Here is an 18,632-nt window from a genome sequence, read left to right as displayed (position 1 = left end):
ACTCAACCCACCCACAACCATGGACACCACGACCACAACCACAACCAACGCCACCAACCCGGACACCACCATGACAATCAACCCCAACTGCGACACCCCCATCCCCAGCATCGAAACCCCTCTCCAAGAACCCCCCCGCATCTTCGCCCCCTCCCCTCGCCGCTCAACATTCACCACCTTCAACCCCAACCCCCACCCCATCCCACGCCCCGCCATGTTCGACTTAACCTGGAACGCTTCCCTCCCAGAAGCATCCAACAGCCCCCGTCCACTCCCTCCCCCCCGACCTCTCCCCCCCAAACCATCCCACAGCGAAACCGAATCTCACCTACCCTACAGCCCTTACGAATCCTCACCCGGAGCTTCCTCCCACCACACTAAAAGCGACCTTGGTCCCGGTGTCCCGAAATTCCAATGCCATTGGATAGGATGCACCTGTGTGGAGTGGTTTAATGGGTATACTCGGTTATTCACGCATATTAAGATGGAGCATTTGAATGGGGTCAAGTGTCCGCGTTGTCCGGGGTGTTTACGACGAGGTTGTGGTTGGTGAAACATCAGGAGAGGGCGGGGCATTTGGGGGAGGGGGGGTGGAGGAGGTTGAGGGGGGAAGGGGGAGAGGGGTGTTAGATTACAAATGAGGGAAGGGGGGGTTAGATGGGGGGTGACAAGTGTTTATGCATGGAGGTTCTCGTTTCACCTCGCCTCTACCTCCTTAGACATTTCCCCTAATGGAGAGGAAGGAATCTAAAAAAACTGTTTAATAACCCATCATAGACGTCAAACCATGCTCACCGTGTTCTACTTCCTTCTTTTAGCCAGAATCCGTACTTTAGAACAACCATGACCCCTTACAATCCATGGTTAATTCTTGCCTATCTATCATCAGACTAATAGGCCAATCATATGACATTGCGCGCTTTATCTACTAATATGAAGATATTCTCTAAATGCGATAAAGGCGATTCCTATGACACGTTGCTATCATTCCATAGTTTTGACTGTATATCTTACATGATATTACAGTTTCTATCTCATAGCTCGTATATCGCGGCACAGCCTACAAACAACATATCAAATAACCCTTATTAATAAGGCTCACTAGCCGAGGACACCTTCTTTTTCTCAGAATGTTTTTACAAGTTAGAATACCAAAACCGTTACACCCAAGGGCTGAAAACGACGACATGCTACCGCTTTGCAATTGTAGAGTTCTCATTCCCAATCCACATTATCAATCGGCCCACACTGTAGTGTCACGTGATTAGTCTCTGTTCAGTGATATGTGGTGCGTGAGGTTACTTTGAGCGGTAAGATTATAACTATGTTAAATTGTGCCTAAATTTGGAGGCCTATTATTTATCGAGAAGAAGTGTGAGGGCTCGGTTGCGGAAATGTTTCCCGCAACGCACTCAGTTATATATATCCCCAACCCCTAACCATTACCCTACTACAACCATAAGAATCATAACGATATCAAAACATTCATTCAGCTATACATACAATCCCCCTCATAACTATACAGCTATTCAAAACAAAAGCATATACCATCATCCACACTCAGGGTATCTACTCCAGATACTCATTAGGCATATACAACGGCATCGAATCCTCCCATATAGTATCCGTAACAAGCGTCTTGTTAGTACCATCATAGTTCATGACCATGATCTGGCCGTAGGGCTGGAAGGTATTATCGAAGAGTGCGCTCTCGTCCTTGAACCCGTACATGCCGGTACTCCACATGATGCGGCCGTCTTTGGACCAGACGGCGCTGTAATATCGTTAGTAATCTGATGGAATGGATGTGAAAGGGAGGAGGGGCTTACTGAGCATCGTTGGACAAACTATCCGTGACACGGTTCAACTCCGATCCATCAGGACGGATGGTATAAATATCGAAGCGATCAGCGTACCACCGAGCACCGTAGGATTCAGTCCAGTTGTTGTTCCGGGTGAAGACGATGCGTTCGCCGTTGGGAGACCAGCCCGGGGTGTTATCCCAGCCGGAGGTGAGTTGATGGGTCTGGCCGGTGGTGAAGTTGAGGATGTGCAGGCCCTGGGGAACGCCGGTCTCGAGGCTCCACTTGCGGTAGACGATGGCGGAGCCATCTGGGGAATAGGAAGGAAAGCCCGAGTTGTCGGTACCGTCGGTGAGGTTGGTATGGTAGGTGCCGTTGGCGAAGGCGTGCCAGATGCGGGCTTCGGCTTCGGTGCGGCTGACGAACCAGGCGCCGAAGCCGGAGACCAGCTCGGTGCCGTCTGGGTTCCAGGACGGCTGGAACGCGCCGGAGTTTCCTTCCTCGAGCCATACGACCTCGGTGGAGTTGTTTAGGCTGTAGATGTCGTAGGAGTCGAGGGCGTCGACGACGTCGGTGTAGGTTGGGGAGGAGTGGACGAGGGAGCCGTTGGCGCTGCCGAGGACCTTTTGCGTCGTGGCGAGACGGTTGACGACGGTGTTGTGCATCGGGAATACGTCCATGTAGCGGTACTCCCAGTCAGTGTCGTAGCTCCAGAGCTCCAGGTCGGCGGCCTGTTGCGTCCAGTTGGGGATCCAGTAGACGAGTTTGGATCCGTCGGGGGACCAAGAGGGGTCACGGAGGTAGGTTAGGTTGAAGGCGTGGTGGGTGGCATCGGGCTGGGTGTAGTGGATGCCCTCATAGTCTCCGGCTTTGATCAGGTAGCCGATGTTGGTGGAGTTTCCGATGTAGTGCTGGCCGACCTTGGGGTAGCTGCCGGAGGTGTGGGCAATCACGTTGGAGCTGGTGGCGAAGTCGACGCTGTAGATCTGGGCTTCGATGGCTTCCTGCTGGGCAGAGACGCCGTGGCAGCCGTAGGTGTCCTCTGTGGTCATATTGTTGTAAATGATGCGCTTTCCATTGGGCGACCACTGGGGAGTACCCAGGGAGTAGCCGGACTGGCGGATGACAGTGTGGAAGTCGCTGCCATTGGGGCGGATGGCGTACAGGCCCAGGGTCTGGGTGTGTTCCCAACCGACGCCCTCGCTGTGGCCGGTCCAGTCGGTGTTGCGATCCGAACTGAAGACAATCCACTCGCCGTCAGGGGACCAGGACGGACGGAAGTGGCCAGTAGGGTAAATGTTGTCAGCCCGAGTGGATGCGGTGTCCGTCAGGTTGTTGGCCAGTCCGGTTGTCAGGTCCTTGACCCAGATGTTGGTAGTGTAGTTGCCAGCCGTGGACACATATGCCAACTTGTTTCCATTAGGTGACAAGACGCCAATGTCTTCCACGGAGTTGGTGTCTGCCAGCACCTCTAGTCCCGTGCCGTCAGGATGAACCCGGTACAGATCCGACTGGCCGGGACCGCGGCGCTCGCTGGTAAAGACAATCCATTGACCGTCCGGCGACCATGAAGGGTGGTAGTCGAATGCATTGGTCTGGTTGCCCATGAGCTTGGTGGCATTGGTACCGTCCGAGTTGGAGATCCAGAGTTGCGATCCCGAGGGTCCAATGCGGTTCACTGCTGGTGTCAGATTGGGATCATCGTGTTGGCCTCGGCATCACTCACTGTAGAAAATACCCTTCTTGCCCTCAATAGGTCCTCGACGAGATACCCCACGAGGGTCCTTTGGGGGAGCAGCAGCAGCCCGTTTTGCATAAGGACAACCGGCAGCAGCAGCAACCGAGGCGTCGTTGTTGGCGCGCTCGGCGTAAGGGCAGGCTGCGGCAGTCGAGCCGGCCGCCAGGCCAGCCAAAGCAAAAGCAGCAGAAAGACGCATTTTATCTGCCAGTCAAGCTGGAAGCAGAAATGGCGAATGCGACGCGAGAGCTTGTTGCGAAGACAATGCCAGGAGACACCTCAGAGGGGGACGATCGGCAGCTATTTATACAGTTGAAAGAGGGGGAGCCATCCTTCATCTCGGTTCACATCTTGGCAATGTTGAAGCTGGGCAGAAAAGCCCTCGGTTCTCGCTAAGGAGAGCCCTTCTTCTTGCGTGGATTAGTGGATCCGATCAGATAGCAATGATTCAAATCCCAATCTATCAAGTGGGTCAGATCAGCTTATCAACAATCAATCAGTGGCGGGGTCGGACACCGACGGCAGGAGGGAAAAATCTTCATCCAGACCTGCAGAGCCCTGCGGAGGCTAGTTCGAGTTGAGAATAACTGGAGATTGTTGCGTCATTGTGTGATTATCAACCATATCCGTCTTTCAGCCCTACAGCCATACACCCATACACCCATACATACCAGATCCGTCACACCAGTACGAGGTTAACATGCTGAAAAATCACAACTCCCTTCCAAGGTCAGCACTCTCTCGACATCCGAAATGAGCCGGGTGGATCGGCGCAGTGCAGACAATATCCATTATCCAACGTTGCGGCCGGTGTCGGCCGGGCCTTCCCTGTTTTTGCCAATTGCGCTGACGATCTCATTATCTCCGGCTTGGCACGGGTTGGCAGGAGCTCGGCGCCTTGGCTCGACCCTTGGCGCCCCTCAACAAGTAATCAATGCCGACACGACCATTCGACGCCGATAACCCCGAAGCACTGCACCTCGGGTGTCTGACGCGGGGATGACGGGGTCAGGGCCAATTACGGGGGTTGCAGCTCGAAGCCCTGCCGCGGTCGGGGTGCCTGGGACTTGGATAGGGACCAACCGGCTGCGGCCGCCGCTAGTGCCCCATCCCGGTGTTCTGCCAGGTTGCTTCTCGGTGATAGCAATGGGATTGTGTTATGCCAGTGGGCCCTATGGGAATTCCTGTATGCCGAATGTGTTTGTATTCAGGTGTCCTGATCGAAGTATAGAGACCAATGGGAAGAATGTCATTGCCTGGGGACGGGGCTGAGTTGCGGATGACTCGGAAGGTTCTCCGTCTAGGCGTCGAGATTGGGATAGCTGACAAACTAGATATTCTCCGCCTGTTGTTCGATGTCCACAATCAAGCTCATCATCCACGGAGCGGCAGCGGTGGGGACCGGAAGATGTCTATCAGGAAGGCTGGGTCCAATCGGGGGTTTGTTGGACTCGGAAGGATTCAGGTCCAGTGCCCAATGCATATCCAGGCTTACGAATAGAAGGGAACCAATCGGCAAAAACTTCCAAAGCCGTAGTAAGCTATGCTGAAACAGCAAGAAGGCTAGGGAAACTGGAACTACATCCCGTCTGTAGTAGACAAGAAGAGCTGAAGTGATTTGATTGGGTCAGCTTCGGACCCAATACCCTAGAGGATGAGCGTAGGTGAGGATTGAGAAGTGGATAATGCTTCCGTCGCCGCAATTACTTGATCTTCACAGTTGTGGACAGTGAATCCGCGAAATGGTTGCAGCCTGGGAGTGAATCGAGACGGCTCATACCGGGAGAACACCGGTAGACCTGGCTGTCTACCAAGGGCAGTGCACATAGTCAGTGGCTTAGAATACGCTGTGGCGATTTGATCGTGGCATGATTACACGTGTTCAAGTCACCATCCTTAATCCTGGATCCAAAAAGCAGACAAGAAGCATCCAGAATGACCTCAAGATTCGCTGATCTAGGCCATCACGACATACTATGTCGGCCTAGTCACCACACATCCAACCAGGTAGACGATATTATCAGCACTTCCACGATTGGCAGCAAAACCTCGGGGAACTACCATCGACTCGGCCCCGATTTCCATTAACTGACTGTTGATTAGCACCCCGCGGTTTCAGGCTCGGAGATGACGCAATGATCTGCATGCTCACCGGGCTGTGCCCGAGCGAAACTTCCAACAAGGTTCTCACAACGTGTCCATGTTTAAGATATCCACACTGCATGCATTTGAGGGGTGGGATCAGGCAACAGTCAACTTCACCAGGAAGATGGTTTTGTGTTGCAACATTGGGACATTGTTTCTGGTGGTGATAAAGATGGAAGGGCAGTGGGTGAATAACGTCATCCCGCCCGTGCCTGCCCCACCACTGCATCAACCTTGATTCACGTGCCTTGTATCTAAACATAGCTCGGGGATTGCGTGACATATCAGTAGGGCTAGGCATCTACATTCTTACTCTACATTAAATTTCTATAGCAATGATCGAGTGATTGACGGAAGTATCTATACTCGTCAAGATGTCAACTCAGATTTATAATATTTACACATCGTTATAGCTATTCTATGCAATCAGGCCTGTCTGCAAACAAAGTCTCCATCGAGTGCCATAGAAGCTGACAACTACTTTACATAGAGTAGATGCACCAAGCGAATGAGGACTTGCGATGCGGTGTACCTCCACAGCCAAGCAGCACTCGGGGCAAAAACGGTCCATATCTCCATCTAATAAGGGCTCGGAGTCGCATACTTGAAATACTCCAGGATAATCTCCTTCTCCTCGACCGACGCAAAAGGAATCTTCTTCCAAAGGCTACCTAACTCAAAGGTAGAGTTTTGCGAGCGTACATTGGCCCCCCAGTAGGGGAGGATTCCGTTCGTGTACGAGCCTCCTTTGTTAGGGTACTGAGTCTTGATGGAATTCGCCCAGTAGGGTAACATGATGTTAGCAATCTCGATGTCGGTGTCGGTGTAGTCCTCTAACTGGACATACAAATTGCCTAGAGCATACACCACCTCGGAGCCGTGAGTGGCTCCATCCGAGCCCGGAGGGGAGTGCGTCCAGATATAGTAATAGAAGGGCTTGTCGGACGACTTGCTCCATCGGTCGGCCCAGGACCACGTCAAGATGCAATAGCCAGAGCGGATGATGGAGTTGTATGCATCGGTGGCTTCGCTGGTGTTGCTAGCCGGGTTGAGAGCCAGGAGGTCAGCGGCATAGGGTCCGTAGGTCGACTTGATCTCCGATTCATACTCCGTCACTGTGTAGGTGGTGCTGAGATCGATGCCGTCTTCATCCTTGTTGTTGCCTACCAGGATGGGAACATTGGTTGGGGCGCCGTCCTCCAGGCTGACGATGTACTTGTTGAGAATGGAATGATAGTTCAGCACCGGGTCGAAGCCAACGAATGTGGACGTACCCGTTCCGGTCAATAACGTGTCGAGATCCATGGCTCGAAGCTCCGAGACATTAGCTGCATTCAGGGACTCCGCAAAAGCCTCACTGAAAGCATATGCCCAAGTCATGTTCCGGTAGTCGCTACCATAACCCCACATGTCCGGGTCATAGGGGTCCCTGAGGCCACTCTCCGCAATGGCACTCTTGATCAACCCCTTTGCCAAGGGACTGTTGACAATATGGTAGACGGCCCCGGAGCCAAAGTACTGTCCTGCCACTATGATCGAGTCAGCGTCTCCGCCAAACGCGGCAATGTTCTCGTGCACCCACTTGAGTGCGTGGATCTGATCCAAGAGACCATAGTTGCCAGTCGCTCCGGTCTCGTTGGCCAGCTGATGAAGGGTGAGCCAGCCGGGGGGCCCGGTGCGGTAGTTGTAGCTGACGACGATGATATTCTTGCCGGCCATGCCCGCCCCATCATAGGTAGTTTGGCTGGATTCACCACCAGCAGCATAAGACCAAAACATCACGGGAAGCTTGCATCGGTCGAGTGGCGGGACTCCAGATGTTGATGCTGAGGCAGTCTTCTCTGATTCCATCTCCGGTCGACGAGCTGGGACAACTGGGGCCAAACGAACTGGCTTTCAGGGTTCCGTTCCAGGACGGGGCTGTCTGCGTTGGCCGCCAGCGGTTCTCTCCCCCGGTTGTTGCGGCATACGGGATGCCCTTCCACACTGAGATGTCTTTCCATTCGGAAATGTATGATGGGGCGGTGCTCGCATTGAAGACTGCAGCACCTTGTACTGAACCCTGAAATACTTCAATCACCTGGTCGTAGAGAGCAGCGTTGGCCACATCCAGCAGGAAAAAGGCGCTGATTCCGCGGGTTGACTCCTGGGTCAGCTTCATGGTATCGGTCTCTGTGTGGATTCGTGGAGGGAATGATGCAAAAGAATGATAACTCATGAAAATCATCGAGAATACATGTTCTTAAGTAGCCGGAGCGTCATCCACTCTAAACAATTAGAGCCTGCATTGTGATGTCCGAAGTTGATTGCATGTCAAAACAAGACACGTAATGGTCCCTCGTGGCCAGTGCCTTCAAGATCACTGTAACAGGTAAGTTCCTGACCTTGGCCGTGTCAATCTCCACTATCTCGTCCTTGGGTTTGCAAGGATTATGTTGGAGTTTGACTTTCGTTCCGGCTGTTCTCCAGAGTCCAGTGGTATATCGTTTTGGTTTACTGGTATAAACGTGACAGATTACCTTCCGTGGATCTATGGATTTCCTTCAGCCAAACATCTTCCGCCAGGTCCACTAATTAAGTCTCGGCAAGAACGCATCGTCAGAGACGTCGTAAGCATCAAGCGGTCGTGCAGGCCCCGCGTCAGGGCACCCGGGTCCACCTCCAGCCGACAATAATACTATCCGAAATTCCGACCAACTCGGGATATGATCTGCTCTCAGAGCATGGCCTTGCCAGGTGTCTTAACTCAAAATGGCATCTCCTCCACTGGTTGGGGAGAAATTCACGTTCCGGCAGCCGGTGATGATCTGTGGCTAAGGTCCGATATCCGATATCGATCGGACCGTTGATCAGCAACGGCATGGGCCTCAGCTATGACGTCTTTCTGTCGCAGACTAATTGTTGACTCGTCGGGAATCTGAAAGCCATACACATTAGCTCGAAGGATCAATCCTTCAGCCTTGTTACCTGGTGACAAGTCATGTGATGTTTCCGGTCATGTGACTGGCTCTATCTGCCTCAGGCATAAGTGGATATTGTCCATCAAGGGTCTTAGCTGTGAATAATCGACTTATACCTACTGCTGGTATGTTATAGCAATGAGGATTACATATGGCACATAAGCTCCAGGATGTGTCTTCTGTCTCTTAGATGTCCCATCTGTAACGAGATATCTAAATCCTATGTGGACTCGATTTACCAGCAGGACGTTAGCCACCGTATCATTAGATGCAGTGAAGAGAGGACAGATTTAAGTGGCAATCTACTTAGATCAACTAGAATAATAAAATAGATCTAACCACCGTTCGCATATCCGGTTACTGTATAAATACTGTAGATTGAGAACTTTTACACTGGTATCATTGCGCGATAGTAGTAATCTATAAAGAGATAACCCTGACAAGCGTTTATCGAACCCGTAGTGATGCTGATAATAACCACTATTCAGGTTGTGCCGATTGTCGGGCAGTCAAAGCCCATCTATTGGGCCTACCAATAAGCGATCTACTAGATGGTCTAGAAAACCATCCATGACGCTGCTCGCACCGTAGTTCTCGACCTCCAGAACCTCGGGACTTGTATCCTTAAACAAGGAATACACTTCTTCGACAGCCATGTATGCAAAGGTGGCTCGGATTCGTCTGAGAAGTTCCATTCTGAGCTTGGCTGACTCCTGGTGATAATTTAACTCAGTTTCAGGCTACTGCAGGAGGAAAACAGCTAACTACCATTAGTGGGCAGGAAAGCTCTAGGTCGTCTGACGGTCAGACTATGAGGAAGAACTCATAGGAGTCCCCGGTATGTTTCCAGGATGGTTGTCGAGAAGGTTCAAGAGGCTGAGACACGTCATATGCCCAATATTTACACCGAGTGTCTTTTATATGGGCAGGTTAGTCATATTCCTGTCTTTGTTAGACCAATTTGTTTGTGACTCACTATGTGGCAGCTACACATCCTCATTCCTCGAAATCAACTCCACGATGAACCCATCTCAAACCAGAAGAAACCGTGAACATTTCATTTGATGACTCTTTCAGAATACGAGGATGATCAAGGAATTATAGGGTCAAGCCGATATAGTTTCGCTGGAGACCCGCACTGAGAAAGGGGTACTCGCGGAACCCCCAGACATATCATGTCAACACGTCATATTCTGCCACAATGCACATGAAGTGATAGCTAGTTTCCCAAAGTAGCATTTCAGTAAACGCAGATATCAGCAGCATTTGATATACAGACACGGCGTGAATATGAACACATTATGCAGGTTCCTGATAAACCACAAAGCCAAACAATGACAATAATGATCCTACCGATAAGACAAAGAAATGCGCAAGTGGACAGGCCTGAAAGCAGACTATAAAGACCAGCTTCTTTCCTCGCAGAACAAGGACAATATTGATCACTCTTCATTGTCGCAGCACTGCGGTCATTGTTCTTTGTTCTCTCTGCCCCAACAAACTCATTGTTTCTTTACCATAAACTCATCCAAAATGTCCTTCCTTTATTTGGTTGACGACACTTTCGAAAGGCTCCCCTTCACTCCATCTCTCCCTACCACTGCGGAAGATAAGGGCTCGGACAAAGGCAAAGGTCCTGAAGAGGCACTAAGCATGGAAGAGGCTGTCGCCAACCTCACAGCCACGCTCGATGCGAGCACCATGACTGCAACCGGAGACAACTTGGATGTTTTCAACTATGGTCTGTCCTCGACCACCGAAGCCCCGGATGCTTCTGTGCAGAACAAAGATCGCACCGAGGATGACATTTCTCATGCTGAGACTACGAGTGTGGATTACATGACTCCACATGACGGAGACATCGATCCCACCCCTCGCAATGTGGCCTTGAACACCAACGCCCCAGTTACTGCCGAACCAAACACCACCCCCGGTGCCGATGCAACTTCTCGTGAGATGAACGAGGATCAGGATGAACCCGATACTGCTCCACTCCTCGAAGACCAGGGTATCACCCCTAGCACTCTGTTCAAAGCCACAAAGCCTTGCAAACAGGGCCAGGATTCCACTGAGAACGACCAAGCCCCAAGTACCTCCACGCCGGACAATGGTCTTAACAAAGTTGACACCCGCCCAGACGAAGGCCATCATGCCATTCTCGACCGAATCGACAGAAGGCTTACAGATGCTATTCCCACTGCTCCCCTGATTCCCATGAGTGCAGCTTGTTTTTCCCAGTATCTCAGAGCCTCCAAGACCATGGCAGACGAAACCAGTCCTGAAGTCGCCCCGTACGCTTCAACAGTCGAAAACAAAGTCTCACCCACCCTCGACGACCCAGGGGCGTCTGGAGTGGAAACCCCCAGTGCCCCCAGTTACTTATACGACGAGACCAAACACCAGCGACTTCGGCTCACGTACCCACGTGGTACTCGATCCCGAGTCCGGGTCAAAGCAGCCACCCCAGTGCTCGATGCCGAATCCGTCGAAAAGCCCATACATGACGTGAACGAAGAAGGAGGCGGCAGTTTCTTGAGGGACAGTGAGTCCACCAGAAGGATCGAAATCCATTATCCCAAGGACGACCAAGCCTGGGTTGAGTTTGAAGGGTATGGCAGTCAGGTGGAGATTATCTGGCGAGAATAGATTTGAGTTTATGGCAGGCTGACATGATCCTAGCGCCGAATACTATTGTCGTTGGCAGGGATGTCCACGTAGGAGGCCGTTTAGGGTTCCTGGACATCTCATGGATCATGTCATGCAGCGACACTTGATGCATGAAGCTTTTGCTTCGAAGGATAGTGCTAGATATCAGAAGGATCTGATTGCCTTCTGGCTTTGTCTTGCGGCTGCCGTTTTGTTTGGTTATTATTGTCGTTAGTCGCTCTTTTGATTATATATTTCGGCTTCTGTGGTAGTCATGTCTTTCATTTGTGATGCGCTGTCTAGCTATTTGAAGAAAATCAAAAAGACGTGAGATCTCGGGAATTGACCCAATTAGGGAAATGTGAAGTTATTTAAACCATCCGATCGAAATTTGCGATATTCGTGCCCATAGTAGACTCCCCGTAGGCATTACCCAGACACCGGATTCCTCCACCCGAGTGGTCAAGATAAGCTCTGCGCATTCTTTGTCCTGTGCTGCCACAATACCCGCACGCGCCAATAGCGGGTGTTCAATCTTCTGGCGGAAAATTTCCAGCCGCCGAAGGCGCGACAGTCGCCTCAGGCACACGAGATCCCCTCCGAAGAAAGGGGTACAGCCACACCAGCCGGACAGGCTCCAAACACTGCCGTCTGCTATACCCATGTTTCCATTCTACTTCGTCTCCTTGGTTCGGCATACTGATAGATGGAATTTCGATCCAAAATTCCGAGGGCTTGAAGAGTATCATAACGGGCCTTCTCAGTCAATCACAGACGGTCCTCATATAAAGGGTTATGAGTGCTCTTCGCGAACGTTCCTTACTCCGAGAAGACTGAAAAAATTTGTCAAAGGCTATATATTCTCGTTAAATGGCAATAGCCAGTAGGGGTGTGAAATGGCCAATGCGACCGGTACGGATTAGACAAATCCTTCTTTGATCGTGGGTCGGAACTTTCTTGGCAATTCCAGTTGGTTAGCAGGTTAAGTTATGGGCGGAGGTAAGGCGCCAAAAAGATAATCAAACACAAGGTCAGGAGAAAACAGCAACAAAAACAGAAAGGATAGGAGGAAAAAGGGGAAAGAGGTAATAAGGAACGGACCAATGAACAAGTCTCCGAGGGAGGGTCCGACCAACATATGATGGGGGCAAGATTTCCCCCAAGCTTGGTTTGACCTGTCGCCCACGGGAGTTGCCTAACGCGTTACACTGGAAGAAGGTTCCGGCCATGGATCGCCAGCCCGGAGTCCGGTGCGTCATCACCAGAAAGCAAACACAGCATGGATGTAGGAAGATGATCCCCCAAACAGCAAACAGGTACTTTTTGGCGACACTTTCGCAAGAAAGTACGAGGACAAAGTACTTCCTGATTAATATGTCAGCATTAGCGGGATCCATCACATCCATCGAAGTGACCTGTCACACCTGAGCATAGGGACCATCTGGTGGACGATCGCAATTTGGTACCAATTGCAGCAGAGGTACCACCTAATTTCCTAGAATCATTTCTTATCGAGGCTTGAATTAGGCTAAATCTTTGGCGTCTAATTATTCCTTCTTTCTAGCCTCTTCTCAATATCGCGTCACTCGGATATGTATTCACCATACAACATTTACAGTCAGTGAGTGACGCCATCTATTCCAAATGGACATCGCATTTGTTCTGTAATAATATGGTGCTTATGAGGAAAGTCATAGTAGTTCCTGGTAATGCGTTGTAATTGACACTATGAACCAAATGAGTCCGAAAGATAAGAGACCGATAAAAACCCTCTTGGTCATGATGTACAATCTGAAAGGGTACTATAGTCGGAGATTCTAACCGACTGCACGTACATATATCCTTTTTGGATCGAGGTGGCTGTTCGTCCGAACCGTTGTCCCAAGGAACCAGTAGCATGAGCAGCAAGTGGGTTCGGCAAAAAAGATTTTCTTTTTCTGCCTTGGAGGAATCCTTCTCCAATGGCCTAGGCGTCTTCACCTGCAGCAAAGCCCTCCTGATCACACCGGGGAAGATCCGCCGTGTAGCCGGTACATAGTACCAGGCGCCAAATTACGCCCTGCCCGAGAAAGCCAGGGTTAGCGCTTACACTATTGGCTCCGACCTCCACCGTACCTTTGTTTTGTGTAAGGTACTTTTGCTGCCTGGTCTTCCGCATTTCCCTGCTGTCCATTTTTGATGCTTCTGGGCGCATCGAGTTAACAAGGGCCCACCGTCCTGCATCAGGCTCTCCAGGACTTGCACTGCGTAACAATCAAAACTTCTCCCACTTGAGGGCTTTGCACAGCATGCAATCTGGGTTTCAATGAGGTGTTCATACGCCCTGCTGAATACAAATACGCCCCTCCGCCCTGCGTGGGCTTTTTATGGAGATGCTCTTTTGTATCCCGCAAGTATCAACCCTTTGCCGGTCCCATCTGCAATATTACTCCGTTCCGTTAATTCTACACCCCACAACAACTGGTATCGTATTGTTATTGATGATGGCCAGCCCTACAGAGATCCCGACCGACCGTTTCTCCCATGACGCAGCCTTCATCCATGTCACTCCTAATGACGACGAGAATCGCGCCATGCAATATCACCACTCCGAAACAGCCAACCAGAGCAACCGCCATGTCCAGCGTCTGGCGAACATGAGTTTTCTCCGATCCGAATGTCCTACTCCTACTTATCACCCCCACTGGACTTACTTCCGTGCCCCCCCAAATCCATCCCGAAACGCCTACCAGATACCTGCGTACGATGGAACTTCATTGGGACCGAATCATGCTTTGACGGGGTACATAAGGAATGGTAATGACGAACAAATTGGTGTTCCATCCAGCAGACACTTATCGGGAGGTCGTCATGGATCACATCCACATAGGACCTCTATGAATGGTGTTGCAAGAGGCAGCCTGGACACACGATATCGTGTACAGAGGGCACAACCTTATGCAACGTATGTAGGCAAACCAGTTTCCGATTATCGAAATGCCAAACTGACGAATCTCAGGAATTGCCGGACCTCTAACTTGATTTGCGAATGGAATGGCTGCACCTACGCCCACCCGTTCAACAGAGCAGCGGATCTAATAAGACATGTTAGGAACATTCATGTGTCCCCTGACTCGTTTCCGTGCTGGGTTCCCGGATGCGATCGCTCCTTCAATCGCAGTGATAATTTGATGGAGCATCTCTCACGGGTCCATCAGGTGGAAAGGGAAGGTCAGTCTCAGCGCTCACTTATCGACAATCAACATCAGCTACGTGATTACTATTAGTGCCATATTATCTGCCGTCCAGAGGTCTTCGACAGAGCTCCTTGCTGGTATTGAATACATCGAACGATTGCTATTTCGTCCTATTTTTTGTTATGGGACTCTGTCATCACTGCATCGAGTTGCCTTCATAACAAATGAAGTTAGCAGCCTTGGTCTACTGAGATTGGAAAGCTATTCTCACTATCTTCTTCGTCTTCATGGTGTCTTTGCAGTGATCTCCTTTTTATTTCCCCTCGACTTTTTATCCTTCTTTATAGCCGCAGTCGTATGGTTCACTATTTCTCTATTTTTTATCCCTCGTCTTAATCTAGATCTACACTACATATCAATTTGTCCTGCATGTCTAGTCCCTGAGCAGGTTTCTACATCAACCAGGGGCCAATCAGACCAGGCCCCGCTACCAAGACGGACAAGTGATAAGATGCAGACCAAGCTTAGTAAGGTGTCATTATGCATACTTATGCCATGCCGCCAAATGTGGAACTGTCCCTAAATAATGATCGCGTTTCATTCTCATTTCCCGAATCAGCTAGTTACCGAAATAAGGTACATGATTTGCTTCTTAACACCTACAGACACCTACGCAGTACCCAGTAGGCTGCGGCTGTGGTTGGGCAGGACTGGCCACCCGGGTAGACCCATAGTGAGGCGGCGCAAGAAAGACATCTCTGAGACTCGCTGCTTGTGTGTTGAAATTTCGAATTCTGACACAGCCGCAGCATAAACCCGGTGTCCAATCGATATATCGTGCCAGTGATTGGTAGCGAAACCGAGGTTGGAGCCATGGCGGGGCTCCCTCCATCGGCTGCAGCGGATCCGGTGGTCCGTGTGGTTGCGGAGTAACCGCCCGAGGCCGCCCTCGCCGGTCGCCTGAGGCTATACCATCGGTTGCGTTTTCTCTGCCGTTTCAGATTCTCCCAACGCCGTCCTATTTCTTCTTTTGGTCCATTTACGATGATTATGTTTTCCAACACTCGAGTCTGACGACCCTCTAAATAAGCCATTTGCTCATCTTGCGCTTCTTGTACCTATTGTCGTCGATTTTATTGGAGTCACTGTCAGGACAATGAGACAGGACTGCCAGCTTCACGGGAAAAACAGTGAAGTTAATTCACATGACCAACTATCACTGCGCTCATGTTTCAACAGAATGGTGACTTTCTTGCCGGATCGTGGCGGCTCCCGCGGTGACCCTGGAGAGATGACCTGCATGTTCATGCATGAGAGCCTTTGGGTGCAGACTCCTGTCAGCTTGGCTGCACGTTAACTGTAGCGTTCTGCGGGAAGCCGGAGATGTCGCTATCTTTCGCTTTTCCATTTGGCTGCCTCATTCCTTCCTGAAAAATTTGGCAATCCATTCCTCCAGATATAATAAACTTTCGGCTCCCGCGATTGACTGAACCTATACCAGGTGCACATCACCCCCTCCATTGCCTATTTAATCCATTTTGGTTCCTTTATCACATTTCCAGAGCACACTCATTTCTCTGCCGTCCTCAAGAGTTTGTATACTATCAATCCAAGAATCGTCTCAAGATGGCTCAGAACTTCCGGGCCCACCAAAACCGGGGTACCGACCGTCAGTCGGCGGCGCCCGGGGGATATGTCTATACCGATCCAGGACATTCTCCTCATGTGTCTTCTACTAGACGACCCGCGATAGGTACACAAACAAACCAACAAGTCATGGCGTATGAGAACATGCCACCGGCGAACCTTCCTTTCGACACAGACGTCATTTATGGTGACATCACCCAAGCTTATGCAAACCACACCATGGTCGACATGGGATACAACACAGGTCCACCAGTGCTGGGTACTAGCGCATCCAATGACGGATTCATTGAAACACAGCAACTGCCATCCTTCCCAGAACCACAGATTACTGTGCCAGGAAGCAGCAGCATCGACGAACTCTTCCCTACATCTTTTGCCGCTACCGGGCACATCTCACGGGAATCCCAACTTACTCCCAGGTTCGTTTGACTATATTATTTTTCATTTTAACAAGGGCTGACCAATACAAGGACAAGTCAATCGAGACTGCGATGTGAATGGAAAGGCTGCAACTACAGAAATTCCTTCAATCGGCCTACAGATCTCATTAGACATGTCAAAACCATACATATACTTCCTCACTCTTTCACCTGCGACGTACCGGGCTGCGATAAAACTTTCAGTCGGAAGGACAACTTTATGGAACATAAACTGCGTGTTCATCGCTTCGTCAGGAGACAGTACGGTGCCTAAACAATCGCCGTGCTCTGTTTTACATTTCTTCATTTCCATATTCCTTCGATTGATTTCCCTTTTCGCTTGTTCCTATTTTTCCCGGTCCCTGTTGCTTGATCAATCATTTCCGCTTTTTCATTTCTATCTCTTTTCTCTTCCGCACGCCGGCCCTGTATGAACTGTCTCACGAATCTACAAAATATGACGCGCATCGTGGAATTTTTCCTTTCAAGTACATTCTCCAGCATCAGTGATTTATTTCGGTTATTATTCTCCCTCACCAGCCTTTATACTATCTCCCCTACGAAAAAAATGAACGATGATCAATCCAACCAATCAGAGATGCAGCTACCTTAACAGCCAAACTGCCCTCACCATACCCACCACTACCCTAAGTAAATCCCCAAACCACTTCCTGGCCTCGAATATCAGGCTACAGTGTCCCAGCCGTGAATAAATTGATAAGCCCCAACATAGTAACCCAATATCCCACGAGTGGCGTCATTCGAATTCCCCCACCCGCACTATGCGCATATACGGCATCTCCGAGCTGCATCATCACGTCATTGTACAGATGTCGAGGATGTTTCGCCCCACCCGATCTCACAAGGCCACCAATCTTCATCAGGCTGCATGCCATGTACCTGTAGGTAATGATGTTTCGGGCATCAAGTTTCAGCTTTTATGTGTGCTTGGCAGGGGTGGTTTCTTTTGCTCTTACTGTCGATCGTTTTTGTGGCTGGGTTGGGTGTCATAATTACTGTAATGAGAGTAAGTTGGGTATTTATTGGGATCAGCGGTGCATCACATGTGGACTAAGCGGACGTTCGCATATCCATCGTTGTGCTTTCCTATGTTTTTCATATTCTTCACGTGGTCCTGGTCGCCAAGATGTATTTGTGGGTCGTGCTTTCACAAAGTATTCGCCTTGCATACAGCACGGCGTGGTCCATATTGACTAGTACATACAATCCACATAATGGGGAAGCAAGGAGTCATATGTCAACACTCAATACACCACGTGGGTAGGTTTAAACTTTACCATGTGTGGTATGTTGTTGAAACAAAGTTTGACATATGCTCGGACCCGTGGACAGGTCATGTCACAGGATGTGTGCCTGAGGTATATATTCACTTTTCGTTTCTGTCCCGGAAACAAAAGCGGGAGGAGGAGAAAGATGCACTGTAACCATATCTTTACTAATTACGCGGTGGTATATAGTATGCTTTCCACTGAATATAGTCTATCCCACTGAAGGTCCAATATCATTATTGTCTGGGGCTATACACCGGATCAAATTCATTTATCTTCCAGCAGTAGGCCTTTATGTACTCAACCTCGTACACATGAAAGGAAACCGGAATGATGTACTCCATCTTCACTGAGACTATTTTCCCTCGATGAATGACTGGTAGGATTATTCTAATCGAGCAGGATGCGTGTCGCTGCACACGGTCTTCTGCCTGAGGCATCAAATGCCACCCGATCGAGAGGATAGACAGGTCTTCCGGGTCTCGAAACATGGACAACGGCCCATATTATAGATTGAATATAGATGCCGTCTTTATTTCATGCTTCTGCTTAAAACCCGTTCGGTAACCGATCGTTCCAGAAACCGAAACCTGATAGTGTCAATCCAGTTTTAGGGAGGCGCTACAGCCACACTGACCAAGGTATAATCATACTTAATGTTTTAGATACTATCTTATATAATATCCTATTCAGGTTCAAGTATAGTTTTAGATAAAACCTCTAATCACAAGAATATTACAATTACTTAAAATATTCTTAGTATTATGAACATGAATTCAATATCTCAGACATGGATTCAAGCGGTCAAGA

General features: G+C 49.9%; 6 protein-coding genes across 6 annotated transcripts; 4 read left to right on the top strand and 2 right to left on the bottom strand.

Annotated features, from left to right (window-relative positions):
• Positions 1-19: 19 nt before the first annotated feature.
• BO94DRAFT_550825 (uncharacterized protein) lies at positions 20-553 on the top strand (the record flags this gene model as incomplete). The annotated part of the gene is made up of 1 exon (XM_025613509.1): positions 20-553. One exon carries the CDS (start codon positions 20-22, stop codon positions 551-553), a length of 534 nt encoding a protein of 177 aa, XP_025462490.1.
• A 939-nt stretch (positions 554-1,492) lies between these two features.
• Positions 1,493-3,570, bottom strand: BO94DRAFT_539993 (TolB family protein). The gene is made up of 3 exons (XM_025612815.1): positions 3,529-3,570; positions 1,830-3,480; positions 1,493-1,774 (listed from the first exon to the last, which is right to left on the bottom strand). Coding segments are annotated over exons 1-3 (1,857 nt in total). The 5' UTR covers positions 3,530-3,570; the 3' UTR covers positions 1,493-1,569.
• Positions 3,571-6,264: 2,694 nt separating this feature from the next.
• On the bottom strand, positions 6,265-7,846 carry BO94DRAFT_590443 (carboxylesterase; the record flags this gene model as incomplete). Its single annotated transcript, XM_025616028.1, has 2 exons — positions 6,265-7,511; positions 7,576-7,846. 2 exons carry the CDS (start codon positions 7,844-7,846, stop codon positions 6,265-6,267), a joined length of 1,518 nt encoding a protein of 505 aa, XP_025462488.1.
• A 2,332-nt stretch (positions 7,847-10,178) lies between these two features.
• On the top strand, positions 10,179-11,475 carry BO94DRAFT_610974 (uncharacterized protein; the record flags this gene model as incomplete). The annotated part of the gene is made up of 1 exon (XM_025616618.1): positions 10,179-11,475. One exon carries the CDS (start codon positions 10,179-10,181, stop codon positions 11,289-11,291), a length of 1,113 nt encoding a protein of 370 aa, XP_025462487.1. The 3' UTR covers positions 11,292-11,475.
• Positions 11,476-13,686: 2,211 nt separating this feature from the next.
• Positions 13,687-14,622, top strand: BO94DRAFT_628485 (uncharacterized protein). Its single transcript, XM_025617487.1, has 2 exons — positions 13,687-14,235; positions 14,290-14,622. The coding sequence occupies exons 1-2, from the start codon at positions 13,772-13,774 to the stop codon at positions 14,555-14,557; spliced, it is 732 nt and encodes a 243-aa protein (XP_025462486.1). The 5' UTR covers positions 13,687-13,771; the 3' UTR covers positions 14,558-14,622.
• A 1,471-nt stretch (positions 14,623-16,093) lies between these two features.
• BO94DRAFT_590440 (uncharacterized protein) lies at positions 16,094-16,807 on the top strand (the record flags this gene model as incomplete). Its single annotated transcript, XM_025616027.1, has 2 exons — positions 16,094-16,533; positions 16,585-16,807. The coding sequence occupies 2 exons, from the start codon at positions 16,094-16,096 to the stop codon at positions 16,805-16,807; spliced, it is 663 nt and encodes a 220-aa protein (XP_025462485.1).
• Between the last annotated feature and the right edge of the window lie 1,825 nt (positions 16,808-18,632).

The sequence above is a fragment of the Aspergillus sclerotioniger genome (assembly GCF_003184525.1).
Source record: "Aspergillus sclerotioniger CBS 115572 chromosome Unknown BO94scaffold_41, whole genome shotgun sequence".
NCBI lineage: Eukaryota > Fungi > Ascomycota > Eurotiomycetes > Eurotiales > Aspergillaceae > Aspergillus > Aspergillus sclerotioniger.
The sequence above is the reverse complement of the archived record's forward strand: the minus strand, read 5'-3'. Positions and strand labels throughout refer to the sequence as shown.